This window comes from Anabrus simplex, chromosome 9, assembly GCF_040414725.1.
Source record: "Anabrus simplex isolate iqAnaSimp1 chromosome 9, ASM4041472v1, whole genome shotgun sequence".
In the NCBI taxonomy this organism is placed as follows: Eukaryota; Metazoa; Arthropoda; class Insecta; order Orthoptera; family Tettigoniidae; genus Anabrus; species Anabrus simplex.
Genome location: NC_090273.1, coordinates 78853596 through 78872536, shown reverse-complemented (window position 1 = coordinate 78872536; position 18941 = coordinate 78853596). Strand labels below are relative to the sequence as shown.

Below are 18941 nucleotides of genomic sequence, written 5' to 3'. Positions count from 1 at the left end.
CCAATGGTTGACAGTTATGAAAATTATAACTAAATACATCATCATCTTTATTAGCAATTGCAGCGTAGGAATATAACATTAGAACATGAAATAAACTAAAGTCTGTCAATAATAAAATGCAATAAAATGAAAATACTTCAATTGTGTTCCTAATAACACAAAGATATCTGAGAGTTGGGGTAAATTCTGAAATTTGCAAAAGTTACTATTTAGAAGACAGTCTTACATAAACACATAGGCCTAACATCTAATTTTGGAATTGTATACATCACATCACAGGCAGATTGGCAGAGATATAAACCAATTAATTAGCCTATTTGCGTAGAAATGTATTTTCTACTGTCCCATATTTAAGCGATATGATCTACCAGTCCACTTCTACTGAACAAGGAAACTGGTTATGAATTGTTGAGCCTGGCTTGCCAAAAGTTAATGGTTTGGGTAGAATTTGAAGGATATAATTTGCAGAAACATTCCTTTTGTCACTGTTATTTTTAACGAATACATTCCTCAAACGATTGAGGGGGGGTTGAAGATAACAGCTGTGGCACTCCGCCTCCGTAGCGTAACGGTTAGTGTAATTAGCTGCCGTCCTCGGGGGCCCGGGTTCGATTCCCGGTACTGCCAGAAATTTAACAATGGTAGGAGGGCTGGTATGTGGTTGAAATGGTACCCGCAGCTCACCTCCAATGGGGGTGTGCCTGAAAAGAGCTGCACTACCTCGGGATGAGGACACGAGTTTACTTTACTACCTTCATTGAGAACCTCTGTAATTTGGAGGACGTATTTGAAATATTTCTTCATTTTCTTAGTTTGGTATATAACAAAAGTACCTTCTTGGATTGCGATATCATAGGCGAGGCGAATTCTTAATAAACTTTCTCTCACGTAGGCCCAGCAGACGTTCTTTCACTGGTTCATTCACTGCCGAAACACTGCCTTCATCTTGCATTTTAGAGGAAGATTCTTCGTAAGTCACAGGATCTAACTTTGAAGACAAATCGTTGACATCATCTTGGTGCTGAAGTTCTAAATTTTCAGTTTCTGACTCATCAGTGAGATGGATGCTTACATCGTCAATACTGCTTCCTGAAGGAATCCATTCTTCTTCTTCCTCCGAAGAAATGATTTCACGCTGTTTCTTCCTTTTTGTGACTGTCTTCTTTGCCATAGTTTTTAATTTCATTGCTTCTTCTTTCTGTTCCTTCTTCTTTTGTCTTTCCATGGCCTTCAGCTTCTTGGTTTCCTCCAAATCTAACTTCTTCCTTATCTTACTCTTGTGATATTTCTGTCACTATTTTGAAGTGACAACAGATGGTAGCGTTTCTCTTTGCCTCTTCTTCTGCACAGTAGAAATATCTGGCCAGAAAAGTATATTTTTAAATGGACTGGGGTCATTACTTGGGATTCTTCTTGGTGTTGTTTCAACATATTTGCTGGTTGATTGTACTGGGATGTCTTCGTTTCCGGGTTTGGTATTTGGTGCTTAGTTAATAATTGTACTTGTTGATGGCATTGTGACATCTTCCGAGATTTGTAGTTCTAGTTGCTATTCATGCTCAATCAAATGATCAGTGTTTTTCTGCAGGTGTGGGATCACATCATGAATAATACACTTGGTTTTAATTTCTCTCCATGCATAATATAACGATGTGTCCTTTATCTCTCCATTCCATTCTTCAGCTCCTTGAAATTCTGTTAATTTTCCTTTCCCAATAACATTTTCCAAAACTTTAAGTGCTATTTTGTTCTCATTCAAATCAAATTTTGAAATAACATTTACATTCAGATTTTCACTTCCAGAAGGAAATTCATGGTCTAACACAGTGGATGGATTCCAAGGCACTAAACCACACTTCCTAAAGTTGTTGTGGATGTCTATGGAGGGGACGTCATTAAGCACCGATTTTAAAATCAGTGCAAAATCTTTCTTTTTCAAGATCGGCGAATCCATATTTTCTGTTCTCCATGAATGAACCTTCTCCTTCCAGTGTCCTTTCAATGATCTGAAAACAGAAACATCCATCGGTTGGATGAGATGTGTTGCATTGGGATAAAGGGCTATGAGAATGACACCCTTTTCTGCACAAAATTCACTAGTGCGAAGAGTCATGTGCGAGGAATGGCCATCGAGGAAAAGAATCACAGGAAGTTCAATGTCATTGCTGTTGAGCCATGGGTAAAATACGTTGGTGACAAATTCATAAAAAAGTGCTCCGGTCATCCACCCACTTTCTGAACGGCCTATTCCCCAATCTGGGGGAATGCTAGCTGCAATTTCTGATGGGAGCCTTTCATATTTAAACACAATTAATGGAGGGACCATCACACCTGCTGCACTGCCTGTTATCATGACAGTTAAACATTCCTTTTCATCTGGATTTACCTTTTGGTAAATCTTTTTTTCTCCTTCCTTTGTTAAAATTTTCCCTCCTTTCGGATTCAAAAACATCCCAGTCTCGTCTGCATTAAAAACCCTAACTGGATTATCTAGTACATCCAAAACATTTTCATCACACAGGTAATTATATATTTCTTTGTACCAGTTTCGCAAGTCTTCAGCTGACACCGATGATCTTGATGTTGTTAGGTTTTCTGGTGTTCGTAAAGAGACTGTGGGGTGTCTATTCAAGAATGTTTTAAACCACTTACAGCCAGATTTGAACTGGGACTTCCTATTTAATTATATTAAAAGTTGCTGAACACTGTTTATTAATTCCTGTTTCACAATTGGAAAACTGGCCTTTGCCAAGGATTGAATCCAGTTCACAAGCACATCTTCCTCCTCCAGTGACAAAATGGGGTTTGGGCCCATTCAGGATTTTTTAATTTTGCCCTGTACCCTATACATCAGGATAATTCTTGGTACTCCATGCCTTTTAGCTGCTGATTTCACCGAAGACCCGTTTCTAACATCCTCCATTGCTTGTCCCATTTGCTCCAGAGCATAATTAAGAATTTTTCTCCCCTTTTTAGTCATTTTGTGGTCTAAAACAAAAGAGAGCATGACATTAGATTAAATGCCAAAACCTAAATAGCTTAAAACATTGATAACCTAGGCTAACAAATAAATAAATAAATAAATAAATAAATAAATAAATAAATAAATAAATAAATAAATAAATAAATAAATAAATAAATAAATAAATAAATAAATAAATAAATAAATTTAAAAAAAAAAAAAAAAAAAAAATCAGTCAGTCACCAATAGTTGACACCTGGAAAACCTGAAGTTGACAGCCCCTGTCATCTTTTGGTACGGGCCATTCAATTTCACTAAAATATCTACTAAAATATTCAGAAGTTAAGGCACACTCTACCAATAACAACAAGATTCCAAATTTAAGTTAGTTAGGAAACACCCATTATTGACAGGGGTTTTCAACAAAAGGTTATAGGCGTGTTTCACTAAACCAATAATTGACACCCTAATGGAACATTGTTTCCTCCCGCCTTTTTTCACATTGAACACAAAAATGAAATGAACAACTGTTAAACTTTCAAACTACATGACAGGATTTACTTAAATAAGTGAACAAGGGAAATTGTAATCAGTGAAACACACTAACCTGCTTGACATATCTGAGAAGAAAACCATGTGCTGTTAAATTTTGCAACAGGCGTCATCACTAAACTATGTCTACCTCCGAATCTAAACACCTCATCTGATTAGTTCTCAGCCACTACCGCCAGAGGGCTTCAGAGTAGTTACTGCCAAAATTTGAACTCTCATGTCTTGTCACACTCCTTATGTTTACTGAGTATTCTCCAGGGTGTCAACAACAGGTGACCCTGTCAATGACTGGTGCTTTTACGCTAGTAGTAGTAGTGGTGGTGGTGGTGGTGGTGGTGGTGGTGGTGGTGGTGGTGGTGGTGGTGGTGGTGGTGATAGTAGTAGTAGTAGTAGTAGTAGTAGCCATGAACCTGCTACGCAGGCGGAGAGGTGATACTCCCACGTGGCGCGTCCCAGGTGGCGGATAGGGGGGTCCAAACCGACTTGCTGGCGGACTTGAGGGAAATAAAATACCTCTCGCGGACCAAACACACTACCCCCTGAGGGTGGGGAACGCACATGTAGAATACACCCGCAGTATCCCCTGCCTGTCGTAAGAGGCTACTAAAAGGGGCGACCAAGGGATCATAGAATTAGGACCATGAAACTACTTTTGATTCGTACCATCATGCGGGGAACACCATGGGTTGCATGTACTTGCAAGTAGTACCACTACATTAGGTACGAAATAGGTTTGTGATTAGTAGCAGCAAGAGGGGGTTCTCCTGTGGGTTTCCAGTACCCGTGCATCGTACCCATGTGAGCAACACCGCGGGTCTGGGTGTTGCCTGTGAGTTGTACCACTATATGAGCGACACCGTAGGTCTGCGTTGCCTGTGATTAGTACCCACTATGTGAGGAACACCACGGGATAGTGCGAGTCCCTGTGGTTAGTACGCCTAGGTGAGGAACCTCATCGGTTTGCGTTGGCTATGAGTGGCGCCATTGTGTGAGAAACATCATAGGTTTGTGTTACCTATATGAAGTACAATACTTGTGAGTAGTACCGTCTTGTGTGGAACACCGTGAGTCTTCGCTACTTTTGATTAGTACCCCAACATGACAAATACCATGGTTCTACTTTACTTGCGACATGTACCATTCTGAGGGGCGTTAGACCTGGTTTTTGGACCCCTTCAGACATCAAGCACCCTCGATTCAGGACTGTGCTTTATAAGTGGTCCCTTGGTCAGTAATAGTGTTATGTATCACCTTTTTTGAGTCGGATCCACTGTTTTTTGTTTGTTTGTTTCTTGTTTGTTTTTGTGTTTTTGGGTTCATGTCCATCCATTCATTTTTCATGAATTTTTTTATTTTGTTCAGTGGATTTTTTGAACTTTTTGTTGTCATTTCATTTCGTACCATTAGGCGCCAATGACCTCGATGTTAGGCCCCTTTAAACAACAACAAGTAGTAGCAGCAGCAGCAGCAGCAGCAGCATTAGTAGTAGTAGTAGTAGTAGTAGTAGTAGATGCATTATGAGAACAATTATTAATTTTTATAATCTAGACAAGTTATTCAACTACTAAATTCTAGTAAAAGTGATCATTGTTTTCATTGATTCAAGAAGTGAGTTATTTTCTATGATTCTAGTTCTGTTGCTTGTCTTATTAAATAAATAAAGCCTTGAAGGAACTACAACTTATCTAGAACTTTGAACACTATGGACTCAAGAAAGGAGAGAAGCACATATTGCTTGAATTAAAACATACTGGGCTTGAAGAAAAGTCCAAGGAAGTCGAAACCAAGTGGTCCATAAATGGTGTAAATGTAAAAAATAGAAGCAAATACTTTCTGAAAGGAATCCATGGCACAACCTATCGTTAGGCCTTTGCTTGCCAAGGTGACTACTGCCCATCCAGATGGCCTGCAGATGTTGGAGCACAACGTGGTCAGCTGTTTTCCTTGGACTTTATGGCCTGTCATATAAACTCTTTCAGTTTGTCTCACGAGGCAAATACAGGGATGGGCAAATTAAATAAGCAACTTTTATTGTGTCTTGTTCATTATTGCACATTGCCTCTTGTTTTTCTGATGTAAACTGTTTCCAGGTACACACTATGTATGAAAAGAAATAAGTGAATGGCAAGCAATATTTGGCATACTTATTACTGTGTTAAAAAGAGGTCAACATTGTTGCAGGCGTATTGTTGATACAAAGTGATAACAACATTGCAACAAATATAATTAATAAAGTATTTCATTACCTTTTTTATTATTAACATTTTACTTTATTTTACTTCTTCTTCTTCCATCTTCCGTTGAAGGGTGACAACAGTCACAGGGAAGACCAAGAAAACGTTGGATAGACACTGTAAGATCAGATATGGAGGAGAGAGGATACAAATGGGAGGTTGTACTGGATCAGAAGATGTATGAAGACAGAAGGAGATGGCGAGCACTTGTACACCACACCTGGGAAATTGGAGTTGGGAAATGATGATGATGATGATGATGATGATGATGATGATGATGATGATGAGGAAACTGTCAGCCGAGTTAAGGTCTTCTGGTACTAGTCACTCAGGTTCTTAAGCCATAAATTTCTTTGTTAGCCAGGGCCTTGATGTCCTTCTACTTTACCTTCTATTACCAGTTGCAGGATGCTGTACTTTTCGTTACACACCATATGTTCAAAATATTCAAGCTTTGATCTTTTGATAGATAGCATTTCTTCTGTCTTAAAATACAGCCCCTCAGTATTACTCACTTTTCCTGTCCGCAAGATAATGTCTGCTGGTTAAGCCACATTTCAAGAGTTTCCTGTTTTTTTGCGTAAGATCTGGGTCCAACCTTCCATTCCATACAACATGAAAAACACATATCCTATTTCATTCAACTTCTGGGTTCAAGATTGCTGTTAACCCATCAGAGTTTGATTTTTAAAGCGCAGAATGAAATCCATTTGAAACTCCTTGTTGTATGATGCTGGCATGTAAGAGGCCTCTGGTGACACGTTTGGTACTTATCCAACAAAATTATTTAAAACTCAACAATAAATCCCCCCAACAGAATTCCACTTTCTGATAGATTAAAATAGATTGTTAAATTGACACACAAGCTGCATAAATTATACTATGCAACAGGGAAAAACTTTTTTCACAAAAGTAGGTGTACTTTATGTATTTCTGCCTCCTGAATTCAAAAATGACACGAAAATATCATATGACCCACAGTTTTGGCACAAAACGTATACTTTGTTAATAATGATATCACATATTGAAGTAGTACATATATATATGGCACACGAATCGTGCTGAGCTAGAATACAAGTTTAAATCAACATCATATTGAAATATGCACACAGTGAACAGATGCATACAGAGAATGTGGTAAAAACATGCACTAACGTAATTCATTCTGTGCTTTCTTAGTGGTCATGGCATGGCCCCTGCTTTTCCTCTTACAGGGCATTTCTGTGTGCTCACAGTGTAGCATCCAGCAGTAGTCGCCCATCATTCGAACATCCCAAGTTCCCTGGTATCTATAATCTATTAGTTTCATGGTCCGTATTGATAGTTCAAGTACAAGTATGAAGGATGAGTTCTCCACCTAATCAATACTTTATTTTACATAGTGTCAATATTACTTACATAAAAAGACAGTACCAGTTTCGACCTGTAAATAGGTCATCTTCAGCTGCTAGAGAACCTACTTAATAGCGACTGTACAGAATAAATACTATTCAAATTAAAATTAAACAAGGATGCCATTAAATATACATGAATGCCACTATTCTAAAATTACTTAATGTTAAGATATATACATATGGTACAGTTTTGGGATTAAGTGGCTATTTTCAAAAAATTACATTTACTGAGGTTGGAATTGGATACAGTTCTTAGAATTTATCAAGAATCACTGACATTCAGGTGTCAAGTTATCTGTGTTAAATGCCACTATTATGTCCAATGGTTTCTGAGATGTTTAAAGTGCATTGTTGTGCCGAAAATATGCGGGGGCATCGTGTTCCTTAGAATAAGAGGTTCAGCAACCAGTTCACGGACACATAGCTTATACTCAGTCCATATCACTGCTGAAAAATATGTTAGTGATTGCCGCTATTCTAAAAAATACTTAACATTAAGATACATACATACGGTACAGTTTTGGGGTTGAAGGGTTTTACACTGGCCCCATGATTACACACCATATACACAACCTGTTTAACAGGCACACTCTGTTAGTTATTGTAATACCTACCTTCCTTTTCTTCTTTCTCAGATTTTTTAAAATTACCTGAGGGAACGCAAGTATGAAGAGAGGAGCACCCACAACTCACTTTCATTGATTTCAATATGTCGCGCACAGCAACGTAAGCCTCAATAAGGAAGTCTAATATAAACTAGCTTGGTTTTTAAAAATCATTGATATAGACTAAGAAAGAGCTATGTATCTGTAAACAGGTTACTAAACCTCTTATTTTAGTGAACACGACATCCCCGCATATTTGCAGCCCAACAATGCACTTTCAATAACCGTTGAAAATAGTACTGGCATTTAACATTAGATATCTGAGCCTGACACCAGAATGTCAATGATTCTTCATAAACTCTAAGAATTGTATCCAATTTCAACCTCAGCAAATAGAACTTTTGTAATATGTAATAATCATGGGGCCAGTGTAAAACCCTTCAACCCCAAAACTGTACCGTATGTATATATCTTAATGTTAAGTATTTTTTAGAATAGTGGCAATCACTAACATATTTTTCAGCAGTGATATGGACTGAGTATAAGCTATGTGTCCGTGAACTGGTTGCTGAACCTCTTATTCTAAGGAACACGATGCCCCCACATATTTTCGGCACAACAATGCACTTTAAACATCTCAGAAACCGTTGGACATAATAGTGGCATTTAACGCAGATAACTTGACACCTGAATGTCAGTGATTCTTGATAAATTCTAAGAACTGGATCCAAATTCCAACCTCGGTAAATGTAATTTTTGAAAATAGCCCCTTAACCCCAAAACTGTACCATATGTATGTATCTTAACATTAAGTAATTTTAGAATAGTAGCATTCATGTATATTTAATGGCATCCTTGTTTAATTTTAATTTGAATAGTATTTCTTCTGTACAGTCGCTATTAAGTAGGTTCTCTAGCAGCTGAAGATGACCTATTTACAGGTCGAAACCGGTACTGTCTTTTTATGTAAATAATATTGACACTATGTAAAATAAAGTATTGATTAGGTGGAGAACTCATCCTTCATACTTGTTCCCTCGTATCATCATTCCATGTCCTTTATATCCTGATGGAACCTTTCACCCTGTTCCTCACGTACAGCACCCAGGTTTGGAGGAAAAAAATCAAGGTGAGAATGTAAAAAATGTAACTTCAAACTCATTGAGCATTCCAGCATTTTGAACTTCGTCAACATATTCTCCACTATGTCGACATACTCTGGGCTGCGATTGTTTCCCAGGAAGTTTTGAACCACACACTTAAAGGCAGTCCAGGCTTCTCGCTCCACGGCATTCATTGAATTAAGGAAATCTTCATCTAGCATTACTTTCCGTATATCGAGACCATTGAACACACCCTCCTTCAGCTTAGCATTTGACAGGATGGGGAACTTGTTACATAGATATTTGAAACAGTTGCCACACATAGGTAATGCTTTGACAAACTGCTTCATTATGCCCAGTTTGAGGTGCAGAGGTGGCAGGAGTATTCTGTCTCTTTCCACTAGAGGGTCACACTTGAAATTTTTGTCCCCTGGAACCAATTCCAACCTTCGGGGCCACTGCTTTTGCTCTCATTGTTTGTCACGAGCACGACTGTCCCATTCACAGGTGAAACAAGGAAACTTGGTATATCCGGTCTGTTGTCCTAGAAGCATACCCAACACTTTCAAATCGCCACACACCGTCCATTTCTGTTTCTCATAATGAATGGTAGTAAGAAGCACCTTCATGTTGTCGTATGTTTCCTTCAGGTGTTACCATATGCAGAACTGCCTTCAGGCTTCTTTTAGATGAATCAATGAACAGTCTCCAGTCACCGGGCGTGTACGGAATTTTGAAATGACCCATCAAACATTCTACATCACTGCAGTGCACTAACACGTCATTTTGAGAAAAATATTGTGTGAATATCAAGTCCCTTTTTCTATAAAATGTAACGGATGTTCCGGGTGCTAAGAAATGTCTTTCACGCAGTCTTGACCCTAGGAGCTCTGCTTTATCCTTTGATAGTCCCAGATCACGGACTAAATCGTTTAGATCTGGCTGAGTGAACAGAACAGGGGCCTCATCTGTGCCTACTTCAAAGTCGGTATCATCCGTCTCCTGCACGTCATCCATGTCATCACTGTCATCCGTATCTAATGTCTGCAGAGGCTGTGGTATAGGTAAATCCGGGACATGTGGAATAGGACAAATAGCTGAGCGAATGTTGTTCGGATACTCAATAGTCTTCCTTTTTTCTTGTTGAAACCAGTTACCTTACAAGAGCAGAAGTAGCAGTCGTCGCTACGATCCTGTTGCTCTTGCCAGACCATAGGGATGCCAAATTGTAATGACTTCTTCTTTCCTGCCACCCACCGTCGTAAATCTTCTACACACACAATGCACATGACCTGTGGAGCCCATGGTTTATCGATGTCACCGAGTTTCACTCTGAAATAGGCATGGTGGACCTTTTTCACGAGAGTAGTAATGTTTCTTCGGTCTTTTTTCACCACAAGTTCACCACATATATAAAAAAAACTGTTAGGAGAGTTTACACAACCTTGGGTATACATTCTGCACTAAGACTAACACGTTCTTCCTTCCACAAACACAACACAGTGACGGAAAGGCAGCGCCATTTGCAATGTGACAGTTCGCTACGTGCCACTAGGAGCGCAAGTGTTGAACAGTTGAAAGCGATGTACCACTTCTGAGTTTCATATGGTGTTTTCATGTCTATTATAATAAATGCTAAAACCCCATATGAAGCTCAGAATATCAATCAGAATATGATTATAATACCTTTAAATTGCATTACCATTAATTACAAATTTATGTGATTTGTTCGAAAACTGTGGGTGATACGATGTTTTCAGTATAATTTTCGAATTCAGGAGGTCGAAATACATAAAGAACACCTACATTTTCGAAAAAAGTTTTTGTGACCTTAAAATTTGTTGCATAGTGTTATGTCAAATCAAAATATATGTAACATGGTAGCTGAGGCCTTAGATGATGGTGATGATGATGATTATATAAAAATCATCATTATCATCATCATTATCATCATCATATGAGTGTGTCATACAATAGAATGCTGGGATTGTGAACTCAAGTTGGCAAGTCCATTCCCAGCTCAGCCTGATAGTACAGTATTTGAAAGTGCTGAGTGATGTGTCAGTAGATTTATACCAGCATTTAAAACAACTCAATCAATCACCTCCTGTGGGTGGGAGCAGTAGTATAACACCCACGCTATCCCCTGCCTATCATAAGAGGTGAATAAAAGGAGCCCCTAGGGGCTCTCAACTTGGGAGCATGGATTGGTGACCAGATGGTCCTTAGCTGAGTCCTGGCATTGCTTAAACTTACTTGTGTCAGGCTCCTCACTTTTATCCATCCTATACAACCTCCCTAAGTCAACTCTTGTTATTTTCTGACCCCAATGGTATTAGGTTTGCAAATCCTAGGGAGTCTTTCATTTCCATGCCCTTCATGGCCCTTTCCTGTCTTTGGCCGATGCCTTCAGTTTTTGAAGTGTCGGACCCCTTCCATTTTTTCCCCTCTGATTAGTGTCAATAGAAGATAGTTGCGTAGTTGCACTTCCTTTTAAAACAATAATCAAGACCACCACCACACATTGAATATTTAACTCCTGCAAGATGTAATATGTGGTGAGACGGAGAACTACAATAATGGAAATATAATTTTAAAGTTTTTTTATTTAAAGTGTCTGAAATATTTCATTTTTGGTTGGAACTCTGGACTCTACTGGAATTATTTTATGTAACTGCAAGAAATATTAATTTAAATATGTGTGTATAAACATTGCAAGATGCAAGAAGTATTTTGATTCAAAAATTATGTAACTAGTAAAAATGTAATTTAAGAAAACCTCAAGATTGGATTGTTAACATTGCAAGAGTGATTAAGTGATCTGTATATCATGATGTAATTTGGTAACATTTAAAAAATGTAAAAGTGCTTTAGTTGTGAAACATCCTATACTGCATGAGCGGTTATGGGTGTCAAAATAGGTGTCGCAATAGGAAATCTCGAAGTTGCTAACTATCTTAATATGTCCATATATGGTCATGCAATTTCATTCGCTAGAACGAGATTTCCTATTGGCGAAAATATAGGGAATCTAGTGGAAATTGTTTCCCATTGGTCGGTTGTGATCAGGCCATTTCCGGACTTTCTGCCAGCTTCAGAATTTTCATGCATGTGCTCGGCGTCTTTTACATCCGACCGCCCCAGAGAGCGCAAGCTCGAGGGCTTCCCTCAGGAACTCCTGCCTTTCCATGGTAAGTGTTATTTCAATGTTAATCTCAATGTTTTCTGGTTTTGTTTAATGTAATTTATTACTTTGGTATTTTGGTATTTCCTTGCTTAATGTCCTTTTTTTAAAGTTTTAAATTTAATGTGTCTGAGTTCGCCCTAGATTCCCGCTTTTTATAATTTCAAGTCTTTCACCTTTTTTAAAATTCAACAATTCATTCGTTTGTGTTTTTGGATTCGTAATTGTATCTGTTTGTCAAAAGCGTTAAGTATCAGCTGCTTTGTGATTTATTTATTTATTTATTTATTTATTTATTTATTTATTTATTTATTTATTTATTTATTAGATACAGCCTATGGAGGGCCATTTTACAATAATAATAATAATAATAATAATAAGTTTAAATAAGTATAAAAGATAACAAAGGTATAAACAACAATATTAAGTAACAACAATAATTAACAATTTTAACAGTAACAATGTAACAACAATGACAACGGTAACTGGCAAGTGTCGGTTTCAGAAATTAGGAAGAAGAAAGGTCAAGGGTTGGAGGGACGGAAGAAAGTGAAAACCTGGAGAGGACTTCAAAGGAATCTTTTAATTTTTTGTTTGAAGGATGCGAAAGGTGTGAATATGTCAATATCGGGTAGTGAATTACCAAGAGTAGGGAGACGGTGGAAGATAGAGCGTTGTTGTAAGGTTAGGCGCGGATGGGACACATGATGGGTGCACCGGTTGCGTGTAGGGCGGGGAGGAACGTGTATAGGGAAGTACGCTGGAAGAGAATTACACTTGGTGTAGCCATTGATTATTTTGTGAAGGTAACATAGATCAGAGAACTGTAAATGGCTTCTCAGGTCAAGTATACCCAGGTAGTTCATAATGTCAGATTTATTTTTGTTCTTAAAAACAGGATTGCGAGTCTTAACAATGAAAGTGAAAAAGTTAAAAATACTATTTAGTTGAGATATGTTTGTGATAGCAGATGAGGACCAAATAGGGGAACAAAAGTCAATAATGGGGAGAACATACGAGACAAAGTATAATTTTAAGGCGTTAATATCATTAATTTCAGTAAACCTTAAAGAATGCCTAGAGTACGCATAGCACGGGATTTTATGGAGTGAATGTGAGCAGAGAAGGTTAGTTTACAGTCTATTATAACACTTAGGTCTCTTACCTGAGAAGCCGATTGCAATGTATTTCCGTGGATGGTATATGCAGTGTTCATTCCTTGCTTTAGCAATGAAAAGGAGATTGTATTGCACTTCTTAAAATTGGGAGAAAGATTCCATTTCTTAAACCAGTCACCAAACGAATTGAGAACAGTCTGTAATTTGTCACAGTCTTCAGGCGTAGACACTTCTCTTAGGATTTTCAGGTCGTCGGCGTACAAGAGGAGGGAACACTGACTATTTTGGGTGCAAAAAATTATGTCATCGATACAGAGAACAAAGAGTAGGGGTCCCAGAATACTGCCCTGAGATACTCCTGATTACACAGATAACCATAATGAGGCAGATTCAGGGAGTACCACTCTTTGTTTTCTGCCGGAGAGGAAACTTGTTATCAGTGACAAGACGGGGCCATGGATATTAAATCTGGTAGCGAGCTTATGAAGAAGAAGTGCATGATCCACTGAGTCGAATGCCTTGGCCAGATCTATATAGATTGCATCTAACTGAGATTTATTTTCCATTGCTGAAATGATGTGGTGATTGAGAACAGTGAGGTTAGTGAGGCATGATTTTCCGGGAGTGAATCCGTGTTGTTCTTCAGATATGTACGGCTGTGTGAAAAAGAGGAGTCGGCGGTGGATTATTCTTTTGAGGACAGAGGATAGTATTGGAACGATAGATATTGGGCGGTATGATGAGATATCATATTTGTTGCCAGATTTGAAAATAGGTGTGATATCAGCTTGTTTCCAGCTGTCGGGGAATGTACCAGTAGCCATACACAGGTTTAAAATTGTAGATAACGGTGCACAGAGAGATGCAGAAGTATTTTTGAGGAATATAGGGCTAATATCATTGGGCCCGGTGGAGTGGTTTGTTGGGAGACTATTGAGAATATTTTGTACTTCGTTAGGGGTCGTTGATATTTGTGACAGTGAGTAACTGCAAACACTATTGATCTGTGGTAGTTCTGTGATAGGTGCAGGAGGGTAGAGTGAAAGTACTCATTGAATTTTTGAGACCTTTATTCAGTTGGGACATCATCACTATGTAGTTTAAGATTCAGTGGTATCCGGGGTGACTTTCTGCGTGACGAAATTAGGGTCCAGAACTTTTTAGGGTTGATTTTAAGGTTTCCAGTTATAGAAGTGATGTGCCGGTTGTAGTCATTTTTAAGATGTGATTTTGAGATTTTCCTGAGGTATTTAAAAGTATTATACGTGTGTGAGTTGGGGATAGACTTCCAGAGTGACCACGCACGGGTTTTGTTCTTTAGTAGCAATTTAGTTTCGGCACTCAGCCAGGGTGGATATTTGTGTGTTCTGACTTTGTTTTGTAATTTTTCGTTGTTATTTTTAATATAGTTGAGCTAGAGGGTGTTTCTTGTAAGTCTTTTCTCCCCATAACGTTATACGTTTCCATAGACCTCACTGGGTTCCAAGCACCTTCCACTTTCCTCTTTTAGTTGTCATTTTTAGGCCTGTAAATGTTCCCTTGTATTTGATTTAATTTTGCGTGTTTAAGAGTTACTCGTCACGTTTCCATGTTCTAATGTGAATTTACCGCCACTGCGTCATATTACTATTTCCTTATTCATATTATTAAGTGTCTATATTATTATTTACTACTGGTATTACTTTATTTTTATTATATTCATTATTATTATTATTATTATTATTATTATTATTATTATTATTATTATTATTATTTGTATCAATTTAGGAAGGCTCGGCTTGTGCCGGTAACATAATGGGCTGACTCGGCCTAAGCAAGGAGTCACCCTCTTGATTATGAAACTACAGGTACATATATGTACAAATATTTACAACAGAAATAATTACAACATTATTATTATTATTATTATTATTATTATTATTATTATTATTATTATTATTATTATTATTATTATTATTATTATTATTATTATTGTTATTCCATTGCTAATTCATATTCGTGTACGCATCTCGAATCACCGTCAGACAAGACAAAGGTCTGGTACCTTGATGTCTCCAAAAACCATAAAAGCATTTAGTGGAATGTAAAACCGGTAGTGTTATTGATGTTATTATAAATAAATACATTGTGATGTATGATATTGCTAAAAGGAAAAGAACAGATTTGTCGTCACATTGTCTTCATCTCTGTGATTCAAAGATGCCATGAAGTTAACTTATTATCACCGAGCAAATGGCCGCGCAGTTTGGGTCACGTAGTTATCAGCTTCCATTTGGGAGATAGTGGGTTTGAATCCCACTGTTGGCAGCACTGAAGATAGTTTTCTGTGGTTTCCCATTTTCATACCAGACAAATGCTGAGTTTGTTCCTTGTCGCTTCCTTACCACTCCTAGCCCTTTCCTATCCCGTCGTTGCCATAAGACCTATCTGTGTCGATGTGATGTAAAGCAAATTGTAAAAACTTATGATCAATTATCACTTAAGAAATTAAGTATTATTTTCACTGTCTTCTTCTTCTTCATTTACTGTTTTCAGTCTTCTGGGTTGGGGTGTAAATCAAGGACCTCCACAGATTTCTGTCTCTCCGCCGCTCCGTTCCTCCAAAATTTCTTCTACTTTTACTCCTCTCTTCTCTATACTCTCCTTCACCATATCCTTCCACCTCTTTCTGAGCCTTCCCCTTGTCTTCTTCCTAGTATTCTCTCCGTGATTACTCGCTTTGGAACTCTATCCTCTTCCATTGTCATCATGTGTTCATACCATTTCAGTTTACTGTTCTCTATTGCATCTTCCAGTTTGAGGAATCCAATTCTCTTTCTGATTTCTGTGTTTCTGTTTCTATCCCTTCATGCCTTCCCAATTATTCTGTTAAGAAATTTCGTTGCAGCCGCTTGGATTCTGCTTTCATCATGTTTTGTTGCTATCCATTTTCACTGTACAGTTTCTTATTCCCTGCAGGTACCTGACCCACGACATTTTCCTTTTCTGGGAGTGCATTTCACACCAAGAATCGATGGAAGCGTCTGGCTAGGACCAAATGCTGTACTAGCATTTAAGCGAGAGGGCTATAAGTAAGTATTAATGTCTTACTACAAATTATCAGGGACTTTTTAATGTTTCTTGTTACTTATTTACTATATTTCCATATTTAACTGTTGGTTTGATCACAGTTTTGGGAAGAATGTTCAAAATACTTGCACCATACCACAATTTTTAAGTATTATAACCTCTTCCTGTACAAAATATGCATTTAAAATAAGAAACTTGGAAGGAGGATAGGCACATGCCCTGTAAGAACTTGTTTATTCTGATTAGCTTCATCAGGACAGTTGGGATCGAAGGTCATTGAGGATAAGAGCAAATTTTCCCTTAAAATTATCAAAAAAATTATTCTTGTACTACTCTTAAAGAGACTGAGTCTGTATTAGAAGTCATGAGAAAATACATCACCACCAGATTATTATTAATAGGAAAAGCACATGAAGGGGCATATACAATATATAATATGATTACATCAAATTTTTCATTATTCTTTGCTAATTTGCGTGATGCTTTTGGCCCTTTTTAAACACAACACAGTATGGTATTTTTGCAGCACTTTCCTCAGAGTGAACATACGCAATTCTCGTTTGGTAGATGGAATTTCTTATTGCTGCATAACTTGTGATGGTAGCCATGAATGGCTAGTCTTGTGATTGTGTGTTTTGTTCTTCGTTAGCATATGTCCATAATCTGTCTTGCATTGCATCGGTACTGTAAAATTCCAAGTCGATGTTTATTCATTTCCTTTGTCTAGCAGCTAGAAGTGCCTGGTAAACATCAGTAGATGGCAGGTTGAGCTTATGTCTGATCTCCTCTATGAAGAAGGTCTCTCTTGCTAATTCATAGGCAAGTCTTGATGGTGCATACTTCCCTATTCGCAGGCAGTGCTTTATGAACCTTGCCTTCACCTTTTCAGTTCTCTCGAGGTTCTTGTATGTTTGATTTTCCCATAATAGTTCTCTGCCATATGTTGCCAGTGGTGAGAAGTTCATAATGTGGATGTGATCATTTAATTCTTGTCTTATCATTATGTTGAAGTTTTGTGAAATCGTCATTGTAAAAACTAAGGAACATTCAAAAACATTTTCGAGGAAGTCAATGAAATAATTTTTTTTGTGAATTTATGTAAAAATATTAAGATATTCAGGACTCAGAAGAAAGACATTTAATTATATTTATTTAATCATTATGAGTGTTGGAAGAAAGACATTTATTTTGGTATTGGAGATCTCCTGTAGTTGTGCTTGTTGTAACATGCAGTCTGTTAAAAAACTTTTGTATCACCCTGTATTTGCCACATGGAGGCTTCAATAATGAAATTGCTGTGTTTCGCAATCGAAACCTCTAGAATTTGTTGTCCATATATGGTAATTTGTTTTAATTGGTCGGAATAATGACCTTTTTCATTGGCGAAAATTTTGGGTCGAATTGTCGTAAGCTTCCCTGATTGGCTGTTCGCATGTTTCTCCATTTCTGGCCTTTGGCTCCTTGGTAGGAGCAGGGCTCTGGGCCGCGACTTTGTTTTTTGTACGTCCTGACGGTGGGACGCACTTCGAGTGTGGTCCCGTCAGCGGCTTCAGCCACCTCAGGGTAAGCATGTTTCCTTTTCTTGAATTTTAAATTAACGTGTAAATTTATTTGCTTCGGAGTTTACCTTAGACCCTGGTTTTCACAGTTTTGTTTTGTAATGCCTTAGCTCGTCAGCTAGACATATCTTTTTCTTTTGGAGGCAATTCCCTTTTATTAACCTTTTAATTGTGTAATGTAAAATTTAATTTTCCATCCGGGGTTGCCTCCTGTAGTCCCACATCAATTTAGTGTAAGCTGTTTGGAGCTATGCATCTCTTGTTGATGTGTATTAGGAACGCAGCAACTCTAAAGGCCTCTGCATTAAATTTTAAATTCCTTTGTCAATTTTCCTTGTAAATTATACATAATAATATGTAAATCTCCTTTTCTATTTTGTTGTAAGATTGTTGTAATTGATTTTATATTCTCTGTTAAATTTTCCTTGTGAATTTTAATTTCAGAAGTTGTTCTCATTTTCTTAAATGTAATCTTAATATTTTATTACAATTTTGGTTTTCTGTAGAACTATAGGTAGGAACCTCATGGTTCGATTCACCCCTTTGTTTTTCTTTATTGATCATGTGACCTTATTTTATATTGCTGTTATTCAACTATGTTAACATTTCCTTATTTGTTAGTAACTGCAGACTGAAGGTTTAACTGCTCACACGTCTTTTTTCCTACAACATCACGTAAGATCACATCCTCTTAAGGATCCCAGTCTGCTTCCCACATCCTTTCTCTAGTTCAGTTGTCATGTTAGTAATTCTGCTTATCTTTTCTTCTAGCCATGTGTATGTTTTTGAAACTTGTGACGTTGTAATTGGTGTCTTATTGGTTGACATGTTCCTTCAGGTTTATTACTTTGATTTATATGTGCTTTAAAATAATGTGACCAGCTCCGAATGAGGGGGGGGGGGGTAGTTTACACCATATATTATTATTGGTGTTATTGTGGCGTCGAAAAGCGTCATAGTTGTATTCAGCGATAAACGGTGAAGGTTCTTGAGTTCACATATATTTTTAATAGCCGTTGTTGTCCTTTCTTCTACATGGTGGCTGAAATGATCAACTCGCTGTCTGCAATGAGGTGCATGGTGATATTTGATATGTCATAGAGAGGGCTATGCAATAAAACAGACGGATAACTGCAGGAATATTCAGGAGAAAGGAGTGGA

General features: G+C 37.7%; 1 protein-coding gene across 1 annotated transcript in view; it reads left to right on the top strand.

The window, feature by feature from the left end:
- LOC136881243 (L-2-hydroxyglutarate dehydrogenase, mitochondrial) overlaps nt 1–18941 on the top strand; it is a 246217-nt gene that overhangs the window by 82669 nt on the left and 144607 nt on the right. The window contains exon 5 of the mRNA XM_068229234.1: nt 16111–16223. Coding sequence (XP_068085335.1) covers nt 16111–16223 — 113 coding nt within the window. The remainder of the gene's footprint in view (nt 1–16110; nt 16224–18941) is intronic.